The sequence below is a fragment of the Prionailurus bengalensis genome, chromosome B1 (genome assembly GCF_016509475.1).
Source record: "Prionailurus bengalensis isolate Pbe53 chromosome B1, Fcat_Pben_1.1_paternal_pri, whole genome shotgun sequence".
In the NCBI taxonomy this organism is placed as follows: Eukaryota; Metazoa; Chordata; class Mammalia; order Carnivora; family Felidae; genus Prionailurus; species Prionailurus bengalensis.
Window position 1 is genome coordinate 113,784,797 of NC_057344.1, and position 20,607 is coordinate 113,805,403.

General features: G+C 40.7%; 1 protein-coding gene across 1 annotated transcript in view; it reads right to left on the bottom strand.

Annotated features, from left to right (window-relative positions):
• EGF (epidermal growth factor) overlaps nt 1-20,607 on the bottom strand; it is a 98,835-nt gene that overhangs the window by 9,784 nt on the left and 68,444 nt on the right. The window contains 6 exon segments of the mRNA XM_043570436.1: nt 1,813-1,977; nt 7,683-7,827; nt 9,423-9,545; nt 13,827-13,952; nt 14,597-14,713; nt 19,589-19,708. Of these exon segments, the coding sequence (XP_043426371.1) occupies nt 1,813-1,977; nt 7,683-7,827; nt 9,423-9,545; nt 13,827-13,952; nt 14,597-14,713; nt 19,589-19,708 (796 nt within the window).

Here is a 20,607-nt window from a genome sequence, read left to right on the forward strand (position 1 = left end):
GTCATCATCTTAATAACATATAGTGTTTATTAAGTCCTATATACCAGTTCTACACTAAACTCTTTAGTTAAATTAATTCAATTAATTTTGGAATAACTCTTGAGATAAGTACTGTTCTTTGCTTCCATTTTATAGCAAAGGAAATTAATGAATACAAAGGTTTTGGATAACATGCCTGATGTTACTTAAGCATGACAGAGACTTATACCTGTGTAGTCTGACTCTTAGAACCCATGCTGTTAGCCACAGCACTAAGATATAGCAGAATCTCAGACAAGCACATCTTGGATGACATTCTGAAATTCTCCACAGTGCATGACACTAGCCTCCTGAATGGTTGTGTAGCGCTGGTAAACGTGATTGGATTTTTATCTGCAGATGGTGGGATAGGTATTTCCTACATTCCCAGAGAACTGGGGCTGTTAAATGAGACTTAGGCTCTTTAGCCATATAATGATGAAACTGAATTAGATAAAAAGTCCTCTTTACCCCAAACGCGTTTTGACTCAATAGTTTTGTACAGCAGAAACTACAATAGCACATAAAATGTTTTTCAACATTGATGATGGTGGAGGATGATGTCATTTTTTTTTAATTTTTTTTTATTTATTTTTGAGACAAAGACAGAGCACAAGTGGGGGGAGGGTCAGAGAGAGAGGGAGACACAGAATCCGAAGCAGGCTCCAGGCTCCGAGCTGTCAGCACAGAGCCCGACGTGAAGCTTAAACTCATGAACTTTGAGGTCATGACTTGAGCTGAAGTTGGATGCTCAACCGACTGAGCCACCCAGGCACCCCCAGATGATGTCATTTTTTAAGAAAATGGAAAATAATGGGGGCACCTGGGTGGCTCAGTCAGTGGAGCATCTGACTTCAGCTCAGTTCATGATTTCGCTGTTTGTGGGTTCCAGCCCCACGTCAGGCTCTGTGCTGACAGTTCAGAGCTGGAACCTGCTTCAGATTCTATGTCTCTCTCTCTCTGACCCTCCCCCGCTCACACTCTGTCTCTCTCTCTCTCTCTCAAAAAATAAACATTTTTTTAAAAAAAACTTTTGATGGAAAATAAGCAAACAATGTGACACCTATTCCTTCACCTTAATGTAGCATTATTTTTTTAATTAAATGTATAAATATTTTTGTTCCACAGTTTTTAAGTTTCACCTTGAAATTACTCAAAAAACAAAACCGAAGGGACTTCTGGGTGAGGGAAAATACTGATTCTCTTGAACAGAAGTAATAATTTGCAGAAAATTGACTCAGTGGAAGACAGCCATGAGAAATTAATTACGTAGCCTATGGGGGGAAGCATGTGATGCTAAGAGAAAAAAGTGGAATGTAAAAATGCATTATGCTCAGTTAACAACCCCATAAACAACACAGATACATTGACAAAGACTGGAGTGGAACAAGGAAAAGTAAAACCACTGATGTTTCAGAGCAGTGAAATCCTGAGACATTTCTTGTTGTCTTTTATTGTTAACGACACCTTTTAAATAAATGTAGCAAGTCTGTAACAAAAGTTCATCTCAGGGAGGCAGGCGTTCTCCTGGGAGAAGCAAGAAAGAGGTTGTAATGGAGGGGCCCAGGGGGCTCAGTCAGTTGAGCTCAGGTTTGGGCACCGGTCACGGGCTCATGGGATCAAGCCCCGCACGGGGCTCTGTGCTGACAGCGCAGAGCCTGCTGGGGACTCCTTCCCTCTCCCTCTCTCTCTGCCCCTCCCCCGCATGCACACGCGTGCTCACACGCTCTCTCTCTGTCTAATAAATAAACAAACACTAAAAAAAAGGAAGTGCCAATGGATAGAAAAGGTCACCTGTAGCAGTGCGCCCCCCACAGCCCCAGCAGCAGCAGCAAGACGAGCGCCACCACGCAGACGGCCACCACAGTGACTTGCCGCTGTCTCCCTTGGCCAGCGTGGCGCAGTTCCCATTTCAAGTCCCGGTGCTGACATCGCTCCCCAACATAGCCAAAAACACAGCTGAAACAACACACAAACAGAGGTCAGCAGTAAGCCCTGGCCAAGAACACTTAGAGTTTTCAGATTCGATATCCAGCTGTCTTTCAACCTCTGCATTTCCAGGCTCAGCTCTTTAGAAGCATATGGAAAATCCATCAGGGGTCAGTTGAAAGCACTCTGATTTACACGTTAATGCGGCATGGACTTCCCCCTTTAGTCTGTTTGCCCTGGGATGGATGGGGGATTATTTGCATACCGCCTCTATAAGGCATTGCAGAACATTGATTAAAGATCAGCTTCTGTTAGGCTAAAATCCTGAGGAGCTACCTATAAGACCAACACAAAGCAACTCTGCCCTAAGAGCCAAGAGAGTTTTTAAACAAATGTTTGGCTAGATTGCAGTGAGTGGAGGTCAAAGGAAGGAAGAATTTGAAGGCAGAGCCCCTCACTTGAGACCAGGCTTATAAAAGAATGTGTAGCCTCTGAACAGGAAGTACAGCCTAGTCAGCTGAGGAAACATTTCTTTCTTTTCTTTTTACAATTTTTTTTTAATGTTTATTTATTTTTGAGAGAGAGACAGAGACAGAGCGTGAGCAGGGGAGGGGCAGAGAGAGAAAGGGAGACACAGAATCCAAAGCAGGCTCCAGGCTCCGAGCTGTCAGCACAGAGACCAACATGGGGCTCAAACTCACAGAGTCCAAGATCGTGATGACCTGAGCTGAAGTCAGATGCTTAACTGCCTGAGCCACCCAGGCGCCCTGCTTTCTTTTTTAAAAAAATCACTACTGACTCAAGAGAAAAGGTCTTAGTGACAACATGTGAACTTTTGCCTACTTTCTTCAAGGGAGAAAAAACTAAACGGAGGAAAAGGGGCATGCAGGGGCAGTATTTCATTAGTGAAACTGTAACTAGCATTACCAACCACCAATATGCTTGTCAACCTTTTAGACAAAAGCAAATGAAACAATGCTGCCATCTACTGGGAATGTATACTTCCAGAAATTATGGGATCTTGGGTACAACAACTATATTCTATTACTCTTTGCAACGGCATAAACTTTAAAAAATATCCTATTAAACATTTTGAGATACCCACTTGTTAGGAATTTCTTCCCCCCTTGGCCCTGGATCAACTATCTATTATGTCCATATTGTCCATATCATATGAAGGAATGAATACACAGGGAATTGGTACTGGTCCTTGTGATGGGAAGAGACAGTATGGAAAAAGCATTGGATGGAGCTCCAGAAGATCTAGACCCTAGGCCAAGCTCTACCTCGAGTTGGTCACAAGAGCCCTGGAAAGTCACTTTCAGAGAGGGAGGGAAAGGAACTCGCATTTGTTAAGTACCCATGTGTCTGACACTGTGCTAGGCACTTTTACTCATTTTACTTTCGATAGCAAATTCCCATTTTATAGATGAGAAAAATGAGACTCAAAGGCGGTAAGTAACGTGTACCAGGTCGTACAGCTAATGAATGGCAGGGACTTTGTTTGTTTGTTTGTTTGTTTGTTTAGTAGAGCTGACACACAATGTGACATTAGTTTCAGGTGTACAACATGGTGATTTGACAAGCTTATATGTTTGTTGTGCTCACCACAAGTGTAGCTACAATCTGTCACCATATATCACTATTACAACATCAGTGACTATATTCCTTATGTTTTTGCCTTTTATTCCTGTGACTTATTTATTCCATAACTGGAAGCCTGTGTCCCCCCATTTCCCTTCACCCATTTTGCCCAACCCCTCCATCTCTCTCCCTTCTTGCAGTCATCAGTTTGTTCTCTGTATTTATAGGTCCGATTCTGCTTTTTGTTTGTTTACTCATTTTTTTTAGATTCCACACAGGAGTGAAATTACATGGTATTTGTCTTTCTCAGTCTGACTTACTTCACTTAGTAGAACATACTCTAGGTCCATCCATGTTTTCTCAAATGGCACATCTCATCCTTTTTGTGTCTGTGTCATATTCCATCACGTGAGCACACACACACAGACACACACATACACACACACACCACATCTTTCTTATCCATTCATCTATTACTGGACACTTAGTTTGCATCTATACCTAGGCTATAATACATAATTCTTGCAATAGACGTAGAGGTGCATATATATTTTTTGAATTAGTGCTTTCATTTTCTTTGGGTAAATACCCAATAGTGGAATTATTGGATCATATGGTATTTCTATTTTTGATTTTTTGGGGGAAATTCCATACAGTTTTCCACAGTGGCTGTACCAACTTATATTTCCACCAACAGTGTATGAGAGCTTCTTTTTCTCCACATCCTTGCCAATATTTGTTACTTTTTGTCTTTTTGATTTTAGCCAGTGAATGGCAAGTTTGATCTAAATGGTTTTCTGATGTCAGAGCCAGTGTTCTGCTGCATTGGGCTACTCCCAAAAAGGTTTTTTGAGCTGTCTGCACCTCTGAAAAGCTAGTCTTCTAGAGGCACCTGGGTGGCTCAGTTGGTTACGCATCTGACTTTGGCTCATGTCATGATCTCACACTTTGTGAGTTCAAGGCCTGTGTTGTGCTCTGTGTTGACAGCTCAGAGCCTGGAGCCTGCTTCAGATTCTGTGTCTCCCTCTCTCTCTGCCCCTCCCCCCCCCATGCTCTTTTTCTGAAAAATGAATAAACCTTAAAAAAATTAAAAAAATTTTAAAAAGAGAGAGAGAGAGAAGCTATTCTTCTAGAATGGACCATGAAAGAGAGGATAGGATCTGAGTGTAGTAAGTATAAAGGACCATCAAATTACTCCATGCTTTCCTGGATACTGTTTTAACTCTAGCTATCTTTGGTTATAGTCCTTTACTACCAATGCCTAACAGCCTCTTTTAAACTGTTGGATATCAACCTCAGAGATTTTAGGGTCTCAAGGAATATGCCAGTCACATGGGCAAGAGTGCTGGGGAGCCAAGGCAAGCTGTAATATCGACGCCTTTCTGGGCTGTCAGTTAGCATTTCACATGGATGGGCCACCCACTACTCGTTCTTTGGGTTATTAACTAGTCCTGTTAAACCAAGCAAAAGACTCCTGGGTTTATTTATTCAAATAAATTATTCAAACCCAAGTTCATTTGTTTAAATAATTTTAAGAAATTCTGGACTGAAAAAAGGTTCACAAGACTTTTTCACATTGTGGTGTACTATGATCAAGAACTGAGGGCTAGAGTGTGTAGCATTTCTCAAACTGATTTGACCACACAACTTTTTTTCATGAAACATTTCACAGCACTGGAGTTGGGGGATCTTGATCTCGAGAAGACCTGGCCAGAAGGATGTGGGGTGGTTCAAAGCCAACACAGAGTAAACGAGGACCTCCACTTAGCTCAGGAGGCTTGGTCTTCTGAGAGTCTCCACACCAGGGAATCTTTGAGGAAGACATGGGGTGTGGAGACATCAGTTCTCACATCCTCTGCACCCCCAGGGAACTAGGGGATCTCTGTATTGAGGGGAGTTTCCATCACCTGCGAGCAAGGACAGTAGAACAGCCCTTTCTAAACCTGCTCACAGTGTTAAGAACATTCTGCAGAATGATGCCCATGCAGTGTTTCTAATAAAAGTTAGACTGGTGCACACTTCTAGAGATGTGTTATTGCAGAATTTTTAAAAATACAAGGTGAGATCAGCAGGGCAAAAGGAGGAAAGGGTTCAATGTTTGATTAAACCACACTTTTATCAAATGTAGAATTCAAAAACAAAGTTGTGATCTAGATTAATGGGAACTCTGGTGATATTTTAAATATTGCTTTTGATTAAAGGTCTCAAATGTGAGTGTTATCTCTAGTTTAATTGTCATTTTGTAGCAACCCATGTTTAAAACACTATCAGGGAATAAGATACTTTCATCAGGATTTAATGACAGGAAGAAAAGCAGCATACTAAAGAGTTGATTAATCATTTAATGAATTGATGCTATTGGGTCAAATGAAAATAATGTACTAAATGCAATACGTAATTGTGAAATACCTTTCACATTATTGTAATGCCTTTTATAATCTAAAAGTAAAGTATCATAGAGAAAAACAAACCGTGACCGAATAAATTTATCTCCGTAATTTCATTATTTTGGATAACAAGAAATTATGAACAAGTAAAAAAAAAATGATTCTTATTAACAAAAATCAAGGATAACTACTGTGAACATTGGATTTATTTTAGAAAATTACAACATGAAAATATGAATATGAAAAGGCACCTGGGTGGCTCAGTTGGTTAAGCTTCTGACTCTTGATCTTGGCTCAGATCATGATCTCACAGTTAGTGGGTTGGAGCCCGTATCGGCCTCGACACGAGGAGCCTGCTTGGGAGTTTGCTCTCTTTCCCTCTCCCTTTCTCTCTCTCTCTCTCTTTCTCTCTCTCTCTGACCCTCCCCCACTTGCTCGCATGCTCTCTCTCTCTCAAAATAAATAAACATAAAAATATGAATATGAAGGTAGAATTCTATGAGAATTGAGTCATTTTCATTATATTCATGAGCATTTTTCATGATTTTTGTCTAGCGGACACAATTTGTAATGCAAGACCGTTCACTTTGTCACATGATATAACTTGTTCTAACAATTTAGACTATGCTTCTGCTGATTACTATTCATAAAATAATAAAAGCTTTTAAGCTTATAGCATGTATTCATGAGGATCAGAATATTTTATCACGTCTTCCTCAGGCACAGAGAAAATCATCAATGAGTCAGGTGTCTAGCCATAGGAGACCTATTTATTTTTCAGTACCTATCAGTTCCCCCTAATTGACTTCAAAATATAAGATCCATTAAGAGTAAAATTTGATGCGGAACTAGATACTGTGAGTGTGGTTTTCTCAAAAGCTCCAATGGAAATGTTTTCTGAATAAGTTTGGTAGAGGGACCTATGGTTTCAGGTCACCCTCAGACCTGCTTTTCAGTTGACCGTGTCCACCGTGAACCTGTCATGGGGACAAAAAAGGAGCAAGGGGCAGCAGGTGCCGCTTCCAACACTTGTTACTAAACCACAGAAAATGTAAACACCAACTATTAGAAAATGAAGAGAAAGGGGCGCCTGGGTGGCTTGGTTGGTTAAGCGTCCAACTTCGGCTTAGGTCATCATCTCACGGTCCGTGAGTTCGAGCCCCGCGTTGGGCTCTGTGCTGACCGCTCAGAGCCTGGAGCCTGCTTCGGATTCTGTGTCTCCCTCTCTCTCTGCCCCTCCCCTGTTCATGCTCTGTCTCTCTCTGTCTCAAAAATAAATAAACCTTAAAAAAAAAGAAAAGAAGAAAAATAATTTCTTTGCTAGTTTTGAACACTGAAGGTAAGAAGTTCAATGTGAATATATAATAGTTTTGTAAATTCGGAAATGCATTGTGGGTGTTCTCCATATATGTGGCAGAAAATAAATCAAAAGTTTTAAGGGATTCTTTCACAAACCCAAGTTTTCAGCCGGAATGAGAGGTTTATGCCCCAGACTGTACCAGTAGTAACATCAAGTTAAGTAAAAGGGAAAGTCACCAATTCTTTAAATGTATATTTACTGTTGGCAGCTTGGCGGTGGGGGGTGATGTGTAGGGAGGGTGCAGCATGCACACACACACAATTTATATATGTGTATTTATATATTTCTACCTAGCAAAAACCTACCTATAGAAAACTCTCCTTGACACAAATATTATCAATTAGCTAAAAGTTACAGACTACAATATCATATCTCTGTGCCACCACAAAGATAGCTCGACTTACTTGCATGCGTATCTGTCCACTGCTTCAATATACATACACACACCGTTATAGAGGCAATACCCGTCATAGGATGGGGGGCATTCCTGGTAACTGTTTCTCACAGAATAGCGGCCATCCTCCATGAGAACAGAAGGAGGAGTAGAGTCTACAAGAATCAAAGACATTACTCTTACTTTCTGAAGTGATTAGATCTTTCAGGTCTTAATATCAGGAATTAGTCTCTGTGAACAACTTGTGATACAGTGTCCTTTAGGGACAAGAATCGTCACAAGTGACTCTAGTTTCACTTTCCCAACCAGACTTCATGTCATTCACTATGAAGTCAGCCACTCTTTCTTTGGGTTCAGTATTATGTGACAGAAAGCATAATGGAAGCAAGTAAGAAATTGGTCAATTCTAAATAATTCCATGAATCCCAAGTCACTGGTCTCATTATAAAAGTGCATCTGTCATCCATAAACACACACTAACTGTGTAAAATGCCAGATAGCTTTAAGAGGGTCTTACTGAACAACAACAGATCTTTTTATGGCTCATCAATCACCCACCAGTATACAATCTTTACCCCCAATACTCTGAAAGCCTCAAAAATTTCTCCCATACAATGCTTTCTTCTAAAAATAATTCAACTTTCAGGGGAGCCCTCAAAGACAAGAGTACCAACTTTGACAGAAAAGAAATGTTACCATAAGAGAGGGAATGTCAAAGTCGTAAAAATTCCTTTTATTGAACGATTCTCTGCTTATTAAAAGGAAAACATTAGGGGGGTGCCTGGGTGGCGCAGTCGGTTAAGCGTCCGACTTCAGCCAGGTCACGATCTCACTGTCCGTGAGTTCGAGCCCCGCGTCGGGCTCTGGGCTGATGGCTCAGAGCCTGGAGCCTGTTTCCGATTCTGTGTCTCCCTCTCTCTCTGACCCTCCCCCATTCATGCTCTGTCTCTCTCTGTCCCAAAAATAAATAAACGTTGAAAAATAAATAAATAAATAAAAATAAAAGGAAAACATTAGGATGTGTAGCCGACTATATAAATATTAGTAGTCCTTCAATAGTTTTAAGAAGAGCAAATTATTTGAGAAAAATCATGTGTTTAAAAAAAAAAGATCCAGGTAAGTGCAGAAATTTCCCTTCTTGGGGTGTTTTCAGAGCTGAGACAGGTGAATTTCTGGCAATGGGGAAGAGTCCCTGATCCTGGTTTCGAAGGTTGGGGTGAAGGCAGCTCCCTTGTGAGGATGGTGAGAACATACTGCCTGTTGGAGAGATGCTTGAGGAAGCAGAAGTCAACCATTAACATTTAAAAAGGAAAAAAAAAAAGAGATGAAGTTCTAATTCAGATCAAGAAATACTCATTTTTAAGGTAATATTTTAAAATCTTTAAGAGTGATTCAAAATGCTAAGGGTCTAGATGTCCTTCCTGGCCTGCTTTGACCTGCGAAGTTTTTCCAGCAGTCCCAGAAATCAACATTACAAATTAAGACATTAGTCACATAGTTAAAGAAAACCATCTGTATTCTCACCTTTAGTGAATTGTAGTGATAAAAACAGAATTTATTCCAGATGCTATTAAATTAAGAAAATTTGGACTATTTCACATTCTCAAGCTTAGTATCAACCGAATGAGGAAAGTAAACTCACCAGCCGATTGAATCCAATGATTTTCCAGAATCTCTAGAGCAAATACATTGGGTAGAGAATTTTCCAAAATTAAGCCCCTCCTTGGATTTAGACCACCCACCAACCTACCAGGACATATCTGTCCAGGTTCAGACAGGGTGCCGGCACACATGCAGGTGTAGTTTCCCTCCGTATTTGTACAGGTGGCATTTTCCCCACAGGTGTGTATGCCCAACTGGCACTCATCAATATCTGCCAGAGAAAAAAAAGGAAGTAGGGAGGAGAAAAGTGAGGTGCAGAGGAGTAAAAAGGGTTATACTATTGGAAGAGCCAACATTCTGGGAGGGGAACATATTCAACTTTTGTCATGCTGCATGCTTTCGGAGGCTTTGCATATTTTGATTAAAAAATCATATCCTGGGGCACCTGGGTGGCTCAGCCGGTTAAGCGTCCGACCTCGGCCCAGGTCATGATCTCACAGTTCGTGGGTCGAGCCCCGTGTCGGGCCCTGTGCTGACAGCTCAGAGCCTGGAGCCTGTTTCAGATTCTGCGTCTCCCTCTCTTTCTGTCCCCCTTCCCTGCTCACACTCTGTCTCTCTCTCTCTCTCTCTTTCTCTCTCAAAAATAAATAAACATTTAAAAAATTTAAAAATTATATCATGAATATCGGACACAAAGATGAATGGAGTCCCTCAGCTGCCTGCCCATTCAGGTGTTCTAAACTCCTGAAATATGGCTGGATGTTTTCCTACTGCTTGGGAGAAAGGAGACATCCCAACAGCAGCTCAGTGGGGAGGCTGGAGATTGGTAAACTATCTCTAGGCAAACATTTAGAAAATCAAATCCTAAAAATTCATTCTTAACTTTTGCAAATAGACCTCCAGTCATTGACATACCTGTTATGTCAAATAAAACACTTCTGCATTTTTTCCTACATAAATATAAGCTAACTCATCCCTTTCTTTCCCAACTACCATCATTTTCTTTCTCAATTACCACCCCCCTGACATCTAGATCCTTCCTCTCTTCAACTTTGCATTACTAATAGAACGGCCTTACTCCATTCCCTGCATCCCATCTCTCCCCCACTCTACTCCTAAACACCAGTGCCAGATTACTCTTCCTAAAGCACATTGCCCATCAGTACACTGCTTGCCTCAAATGCTGCCGGTGGCTGCCTAGAGCTGAGCTGCCCGAGGTGGCCGCCACTGCCGTGTGTGTGTATGAGCATCTGAAACGGCAGCCAGTCTACACTGACATGCTGTAAGTGTAAAACACTTCCCAGATTTGAAGACTTAGTACCAACATGAAGCAAAAATGTGAAATCTCTCAATAACTTTTATATTGATTACATATTAACATGTTAATACCTTTGACATATTAGATTGAATAAAATCTAAAATTAATCTCACCTGTCTCTTCGTACTTTTTGTAACGTGGCTATTAGCAAAATTAAAGTCATATATGTAACTTACATTACACTTCTGTTTGATGGTGCTGGTCTAGAGAAGTAAAACCCCAATGACTGATGCTCAGCTTCTAGTCTCCTACATATGTAACCCAACCCACTTGTTATGAACTGTATTGAATCTCCCTCGAGATCCATATGTTGAAGTTCTAACCCCCAATGGGACTATGTTTAGAGATGGGGACTTTAAGGCAGTAATTAAAGTTAAATGAGGTCATAAGAGTGAGGCCCTAATCCAACAGAATTGAAGTTCTTGTAAGAAAAGAGAGAGAATGATCTCACAGCTCCCGAGTTCAAGCCCCGCATCAGGCTCTGGGCTGACAGCTCAGAGCCTGGAGCTTCAGATTCTGTGTTTCTGGATCTCTCTGCCTGTCCCCTGCTCGTGCTCTGTCTCTCCCTCTGTCTATCTCTCTCAAAAATAAACATTAAAGCAATTTTTTTTCATTTAAAAAAAGCAAAGGAAGAGACACCACATGTCCCACCCCCCCCCACCCCCAATGACAGCAGGAAGGCATGTGAGTATGCAATAAGAAGGCTGTGGTCTGCAAGCCCAGAAGAGCTGCTACCAGGAATTGAATCAGCCAGCACATTGACCTGGAATGTCTAGGCTCCGGAACCGTGAGGAAATACATTTCTGTTGTTTGAGCCATCCAGTCGATGCTGTATTTTGTTATGAAGGCCTGAGCAGACTAAGACATCGCCTTGCCAGCCTCAGTCTGTTTCTCTCACACCCACTACACTTAGGGATCAGTTGGGCTATTCTCTACCTCCCAAATAGACCTGTAATATGTTTATGCCTGGAATTCCCCCCTTCCTTCACATTTCTAATAAAAATTTACTCTTGAGTTGCCGGGGTGGTTCAGTTGGCTAAGCGTCTGACTCTTGATTTCAGATCAGGTAATGATCCCACAGTTCCTGGGTTCAAGCCCCACGTCAGGCTCTGCACTGACAGTGCAGAGCCTGCGTGGGATTCTCTCCCCCAACCCCTCTCTTTCCCTCTGCCTCTCCCCACCCCCTTAAAATAAATAAATAAAAATTCCTCATGCCACAAGGTCCATCCATAGTGATACTTCTTTTATGAAGTCTTTCCTAATACCTCACACAGATATTCTCCCAGTTCTGAATTTTCACTGTAGTTTTTACTTCTCCCATGATGCACACCCTTCTTCTCTACTTATTATTAGCTCCATTTCTTCTAGATCCTGCTCTTCTCGCAAACAAGCTCTACCTCCAGCATTCTGGTCTTCCTCACAGGTCCTACTGCTGTGTCTTTCCACTAATAAGAGCTAAATGAATATATGTCACATTGAACTGCTATCCTGATGGCTCAAATTGAGTCTTTTTTTTTTTACTTACTTCCTGTTATAATTTCTATGAACTGTTATCTTAAGAGTCAGAGAAAGCTTTTCTAAGAAGCAAAAACAAAGATATAGTCTTGGCCAAAAACTACAACTACTCTTAAGAATAAGAATAACAACAATGGCACTTATGTGCCAGGCATGGTTTAAAGCACTATATCTACATATATATGGAGAGGAAGGAAGGAAAGAAGGGGGAGGGAGAGAGAGTCAGAGAGAGGGGGAGAGGGAGGGGGGGAGGAAGACAGAGAGGGAGAATGACACACACACAGAGAACAAGAATAGGCCCATTCTTCCATGTGGCCTGAGGATTCCATGCCATCCAGGTAGTCTGGGCCATGATCCCCTGTTGTGTGCCCACTACTGGAAGGAGGTAGGTTAGTGACACAGTGAGAATCCAGACTACAATAAGTTTAAACATTCAAGAAAGTATACCTTTCTTGAATTAAATATAAAGCCTGTTTGTCTAAATTATCTATGAGCCTGCTTAATTAGAGCAGTGACATTTTCCTGACTGACAGCCAAATATGTGCTTAAAAGAGCATTTACAAATGACTGTGGGCTCCACAAAACTAATCTGATAAAGGTCTGATTTAAACCAACCAGATCCAGAAAACTGGTAGTTATGACTGATTTCATCTTCAACCTCAACATGTGGGAGAAAGCAATAGCATTTTAGTGTCTTATCGGGTCATCTGCCCCTCACCGTGAAAAGATTTGTATGTTTTCAGAAGGAAAAGAAAATACTGAAAGAGACATGTTAAAGCCCTATTAAACTTCAGATAACCACTTCACTGGGCCATGATGGCTTCAGGCATGTCCCCACTTGTGCGGACTACTATGCTACTGACACCTGGAATGATGGCAGACATCCACTAAGTGAACTCCCAACCCAAAAGCCACACCCAGATCTTGGCAGAGGATGGTAATTATGAAAAGAGGTCTTAATCATGCTTTACTTGTATCCAAATGTCAGTGACTTGAATCTCCCATCTTTTTTTTAATGTTTATTTATTTTTGACAGAGACAGAGACAGAGTGTGAGCAGGGGAGGGGCAGAGAGAGAGGGAGACACAGAATCCAAAGCAGGCTCCAGGCTCCAGGCTCTGAGCTGTCAGCACAAAGCCATCAGCACAGAGCCCAAGGTGGGGCTCAAACCCACAAACCTCAAGCCAAAGTCCGACACTGAACTGACTGAGCCACCCAGGTGCCCCTTGAATCTCTCATCTTTTGAAACTTATCAAGAGCCACCTGATGAACCCCTTCATAGAACCATTTTTCCTTTCTTTCATGCACATAGCAGTCACTTCCAACAGACCTACAGCAGCTCTGCAGTTCACCACAGTTCAACTGCCAAATTCAATGACAGTGAAAATGCTGTACAATTCCCCCGAGGATGGCTCGAGGTATAGAGTGTGGGTGAGGCACGGGGGTCACTCAAATCCCAGAGAAAGAAAGGCAGAGCGGCAAACCACGTCTTCGGGGTCTTGAAGCTGACGACTGCAGTCATAGCACAAGGGCACAAACCTGACTATTCATCAAGAACTGAGATATGTCAGTTTGAACATCACGCAACTTCTCTTTCAGTCCTAACATGCGTGGCACCTAAATTATAGCCTGTCTTCTCCTGACCCACCACACCCACCGTGTTTCATGATTCTCTGAGGCCTGCCTCCACCCTCCTCCCTTGGCACACGTGCTCTCTTACCAAGACAGTGAATCCCATCTCCCCGGTAGCCTTCTGAGCACTGGCAAACGTAGCCGCCTTCAGTGTTGATGCACTTGGAGGAGGTGGGAGGGCAAACGGTGGTGCTTGTCCCACACTCATTTATATCTGTGGGCAACATGACCAACTAGTGAAATATGTACACAAATGAGAGTCATAGGAAAAAAGAAACATAAGCTCAAATACGATCTTTCAGCTGCTTGCAGATGCTATTTGCAAATGTAATGCAGACTCTGCATCTTGGTCGTAAAGTTGCCTTCTGAATCCGTTTCTACAGATTTCTCAGGTGTCTGATTAGCTAAGTATGTGTATATACACCACATTGTGCCAGAGTTTCAGACCATGAGAACTGAGATTTTTACAGTAGTCACTAACTTAAAATTTCAAGGCTATCAATATAAAATAGAAACCTATCCAGCAAAACCTCAGCTTTTAGGGGAGAAAGTTGTGTTTTCATTGGAATTGTTGACTTCATAAATTTGACTTGAACTCAAATTCATGTTTCTGAAGCTAATTATATTTTTTCCTTTAATGTCAACTGCATATATTATGTAATTTTAATATAAACTCACTGAAATATAACCACATATCATGTGTTTCATATATTCTATATATACTATCCATCATCTTTTTAGCTAATATCAAATAACTTATTCAATCCTGTTGATTACATAAATCCTCTGGAGATTTTGAGTCAGTATTATCTAGTTCACTGTTTTCCAGATATTATGTGTATTGGCCTTTGCTCTTACCAGAACATAGTTTTCCATCGCCAGTAAATCCTTTCAAACACTGACATGTGGCATTTTCTCCTTCTGAAATACACTGAGCCCATGTACCACATCTTATAGGACCACAGTCGTCATTATCTGCAAACAGGGAGAAACCCATCAGATTATTTGCAGACCTCAGGGGGGGAAATGGACTTGACTGTTTGGGGTTCTACAGAACATTCCAGCACTTCCTTTCCTGAGTTCTGGGATAGTTAACCTCCAAATAGAAACAATTTGTTGACTTATAAGCTTTATCTATATTAAAGGATCCACCAGCCATATGTTTCCATTTACATGCTCTCAATAAGTCTCTAGTCTTAAAGAACTATTTGGTGTTCAAAGAGCCCTGTGTGAACTTGTTTATCATTTTTTAAAAACCATTTGCAAGTCTGAACCATAACATTCCTAGGAGTGAATGTACTCAAGTTTCAAAAGTTGTATTGTTTATTTGAGAATTTCCAACCATCATGACATACAATAGGGGTCAATATATTCTTATCCCTCAAAGAGACACAGACTAATATACAGCAAGTAGATCTGTGTACCAACATGGCAGAGAAACAATAAACAACAATTTATTATAATAACACAAGATACAATAGAAAGATTTATTGTCAATTTACTAAGACTGTGTTTCATATATAAGAGAAATGTATGTCACAAGATTTATGCAGTGACTTGCAAACTTCAAGGCACTTTTACAAAAGTCATGAACCATGCAAACTAAATGCTGTAAATGGATCATTTCATTTCATACTCCATTGAAATGCAAATGCCCCAGGGGATGGAGCTACATGTTGAGCCATAAACATGAGCAAGTTTTGTGGTTTTTTTTTTTTCCTTTGACTACTCATGTATATAATCATTCTCCAAATGTCTCCTCTCTTTTGCAGTTGGGGGGCCTGACATACCACAGCAGGATATGAACTATCATCTCTCTATTCACTGGTAAGTTTGCTCATCTGAGTACCGAAGAGGTAAAAGAAGCACTCTAAATTTGTCCATAAATAAAAGAAAGTTAAATGATCTAAGTAGGATTCAGGATCCATGTGAATGTAGACATTGGGTAATTGCATTTGATTTGCTTAGCTATTTGAGTGAGGTTTCTCTTGTGGGAACACATGCCCTTCATTCTTGCTTGGTCCTCTCCTGTCACTCATGACTCTTCAAGATGGATAAGTTCAGACTAAATCAATTATATTTGATTTGGCATGCATTTGGAAGACTAGCGCTCAAGTCACAAGGCTGTTCAGTGTATAATGGACAGTATCCAATTACCCAAGACATTTTAAATCACTTGCAGAATTGCCTTAAATTAGAATATGGCTCAGGATTTATTTGGTAACTTGCAAACCCCAAGGCAGCTTTTGCATAATGAAAAGCAATGGATGTGCTGTTGCAGGGGGATGGGCCATAACCAAAGTTCTTTCTGCCACAAACTTCCTCTGGAAGGAATGCCTAGGCTTCACATTCCTGTTCTCCAAAATACCCAAAATACAGGTGACACTTTTTGTCCCATCTACTTCACATGATTATTGTAAGGACTTGGGGAAAAAAAGTGATTTTTGTCTAAGTTTATTTATTTAAGTTAGCTCTACACCCAATGTGGGGCTCAAACTCATGACCCCAAGATCAAGAGTAGCGTGTTCTTTTTCTTTTTTTTTTTAGGTTTACTTATTTATTTTGAGACAGAAAGAGAGTGAGAAGGGGAGGGGCAGAGGGAGAGGGAGAGAGAGAATCCCAAGCAGGCTCCATGCTGCCAGTGCAGAGCCTGACCCAGGGCTCGGTCTCTTGAATCATGAGATCATGACCTGAGCCAAAATGAAGAGTCGGGTGCTTAATGGACTGAGCCACCAGGTGTCCCAAACTTGAAAAAACGTGATTTTTTTAAAAAGCCTTGAGAATAATAAATTCTACACATATGTAAATAAGGACAACAAAGAAGAAGCGTATTGTGACCGTCTGAATCAGAATTAGCCTTATCACATTAGAAAAGACTCTTGATGGGGCACGTGAGTGGCTCAGTTGGTTAAGTGCCTGATGCTTGGTTTCAGCTCAGGTCATGATCTCACAGTTTCATGGGCTCGAGCCCTGCACTGGGCTCTGCACTGGCAGTGCAGAGCTTGCTTGGGATTCTCTCTCTCTCCTTCACTCTTTGCCTCTCTCCTGCTCATGCTGTCTCTGTCGCTTCCAAAATAAATAAATAATTTTTAAAAAAGAAAAGACTCTTGGGACTATTAATTAAACTAATAAAATTAATTCATTTAAAAGTTCCTACTATATGTCAGATCCAAAGAGAGCCACAAATACAGTGATAGAGAATATAGACAGGGTTCTGCTTTCTTGTGTAATTAATTATTGAAGTACACGTGTGATAAGCACTCTCAAGAAACAATACCACATTCTAAGAGAGCTGAAATAACTCTCATCTTACCTTGTTAGGAGACTAGGAAAAGCTTTCTGAGAGATCTGAAGGATACATAGGACTTGAAAGGGTATAGAAAGAATACTGTGGGCTGAGAACACAACATCAGTATGTTATAGGCAAGGCCAGTATAACTGAAGCTGGCCATAGAAAGCTGAGGACAGGGGTGCCTGGGTGGCTCTGTCCGTAAGGTATGACTTTGGCTCAGGTTATGACCTCACAGTCCATGAGTTTGGGCCCAGTGTCGGGCTCTGTGCTGACAGCTCAGAGCCTGGAGCCTGACTCAGATTCGGTGTCTCCCTCTCTCTTTGCCGCTCCCCCCATTCATGCTGTGTTCTGTTTCTCTCTCAAAAATAAGTAAACATTTAAAAAATTTAAAAAAAAAAAGACGAGGCTAGAAAGGCACACATTGAGGCTGTTGAGATGTGTAAGGACTAGTTCATCCAGGGCCCAACAGGCCATGTTAAGAATTTTAAATTTTATTCATGAATTTAGAAGAACTCGTTATTTTTGTAAACCTGACCATGAAACTTTTTTATGATTGAATTTCTTTGCCATCTTCTATGCAGATCTACTTGCTATATACCAGTCTCTGTGTCTTTGGTGAATAAGAATATATTGATACTGACCTAAAATCTCTTATACCATTTTCAAATTCATTGTGGCATAGATATTTTGTTTAAATGAAATCTCACTACAAAACATAAATATGACCCTTAGCCTAACACAGGTAGAACTAAAACTTTATAGACTAAGACAAAATAGAACATAGTTTAGATATGGAAAGAGGAGGCAGTTTTCACAAAGGCAATCAATTCCATCCATTCTGCACAAGGTACAGTACAGTCTCAGGTATGAAGCCAGACACAGCCTATTATACAGTATATGTATTCCAATCTTTGGCCATCTCATCTTCCCCTCCATCCCATCCATGTGTCTAATTTACTATCTGTCATTCATCTTGGTCTTGGAATCTCCCAAACATTAGCCTTTCAAAATATGCTTCATGAACCTTTAGGGAGCCCTAGCAACTTTGAAAAGGTTCTCGATACTGCTAATATTTATTAATATTGTTTTATTCTATCATTTTTTTTGCCTCCACATCAGACTGTGACCTTGGATGTCAAGGCTATTTTCAGCTCCTCATGGTATCCCTAGTGCTTAGCACAGTGTGTAGCAAATAGTCACTAAATGAGGAATATTCCTAATGTGATCATGTTTTCCTGATTTTTTTTCTTGACATGAATTAATTATTTGGTCCTAATTTTCAAAAGTCTTTGGTACACTCATTACATTAATATATCTTAGCTTCAGTTTTCAAATCTGTTAAGTGATGGGTTGTGATAAGAATCATATTAGAGGTTAAAGTAACTGGTAAACTCTAAACCTCTGTACAAGTTATTATTACCTAAAATATCCACCTCTGTGTTTGCATTTTATAAAAAAAAAAATCACACTGATAAGTTTTTATAGGGAGAGGTAAGAGGTTTCCAGGCTCTGGTACACTGGCAAAGGAGTCTGCAGGCCACCAAAGTTGGATGAGAGCTTTAAGTGTATCTAAGATCTTGATGTGGAGCTTTCAAACTTATTTTTCACCACAGATATTTTATTAAAATAAAATCTTGGGGCGCCTGGGTGGCTCAGTCGGTTAAGCGTCCGACTTCGGCTCAGGTCATGATCTCACGGTTCGTGAGTTCAAGCCCCGCATCGGGCTCTGTGCTGACAGCTCAGAGCCTGGAGCCTGTGTCAGATTCTGTGTCTCCCTCTCTCTCTGACCCTCCCCCGTTCATGCTCTGTCTCTCTCTGTCTCAAAAATAAATAAACACTAAAAAAATGTTTTTAATAAATAAAAAATAAAATAAAATCTTAGCCAGAAATATAAATAAATAAAACATTTCAAAGTAGAGCTGCACTGATTACAGGGCAGAGAGCCGAGTGAAGAAGGGGTGGGGTTTGCAAAAGATCTAGGGCTGAGCTAAGCCCAGTTTGAACACCATTGACCTCATGAGTAAATAGAATACAGAATATAAAAGAATGAGGCTCCCTAAACTTGTTACATACTGAACAAATTATTTCGTATTTCGGTGATAAACGTGCAGTACAGAAGAAAACAATTCAAATACTTGCCGTTTGTAAACTTTGGAGCAGCTGAAGCAACCAACTTACGTTTGCTTATCAGTTACAATCTACTTTTTCACACTAACGGAAGTATAGCTAGATGGGCAAAAGATAAAAAATACTAGGTATGGATAGGGATACACTCATATCTGTTTTGTCTTATTTTTCACCTTTGTTTCCAAGTTAGATTTCTTCAAAGAAGTTTCAGTTCAAAGATTCTCAATGAGTAAAGTTCATGTCCTGTCTAATAGGGAGCCATTTTCCTCAGGCACACGGTTCAGAAAAGAAGGACCAAAATTTGAGTCCAAGGTTTGGCTTCACTAGTTTTGTGTACATTTAGCCAAAGTTAGAGAATGAATTCAGGATTCTAATTAGAAGGATGGAAATTGTTGGAACCAAAGCTGTGTTGGAGAACTCATCATTCATACCTGACACCATGATCTCAGCCACTAGCATATGTTGGGATTCTGTACTGTTATCTTCAGATCCTCTATTCCTGGATAAGACATCCAGTGGCGTTACTTGGTTACTTAGATCTGCTTCACTACCTACTGAAGGTCAAAAGATACAGTTAATTTACCTTTTATGATTCAAGAAAGTTTTGATTTTAACTTATATTTATAGATATTTGTTGGTTATAATTTCAGACTTACTTGTACAGTAAGAGCACTCAACTAGCAGTATCTTGGTGACTTAGAAAACCTCACCTGCTATACCACACCCTCCCAGCTTCACTCAGTGCACTTGACAGTTGAGGGTAGGGAGATACAGTGGGCAAAAAGACAAGACCAATTTAGGTACTGGCAAAAACAATGCATAAAATGCTAAAATCCTAATGGACATAATCAGCTCATAATCACAGCCTGCTATAAGGACAAATTAATAAGATGATCTCCCCATCCTGCCTTCCATACATATTCTTTCTCCTTTAGGCTGCTTTCAATACTTACTTTAGCCTTATTTTACCTGTATTCAGAAACATGAAGGGGCACCTGGGTGGCTCAGTCAGTTAAGCGTCTGACTTCGGCTCAGGTCATGATCTTGCAGTTTGTGAGTTCGCGCCCCACGTCAAGCTCTGTGCTGACAGCTCAGAGCCTGGAGCCTGCGTTGGATTCTGTGTGTCCCTCTCTCTCTGCCCCTTCCCGGCTCATCCTCTGTCTCTCCCCCTCTCTCTCTCAAAAATAATTAAACATTAAAAAAATTTTTAAAAAGAAACATGGAAGGGTATAAACAAGTCATAATTTAACATAGGCATGGAACCCAGTACATGGGAGAAATTGATCCCCTAAAACACTTAGTGTGTTCTCTTAGTTCTCTAGTGGGTTCCCATTGCACAGAGTCCATAACATCAAAACTACTTTCACAAATACATGTTATATTGTTTGCCTTTTTTCCCTGTGTTGACTTTGATACTAATGGGGCAAACCAATTAGGCAAAATTACTGGT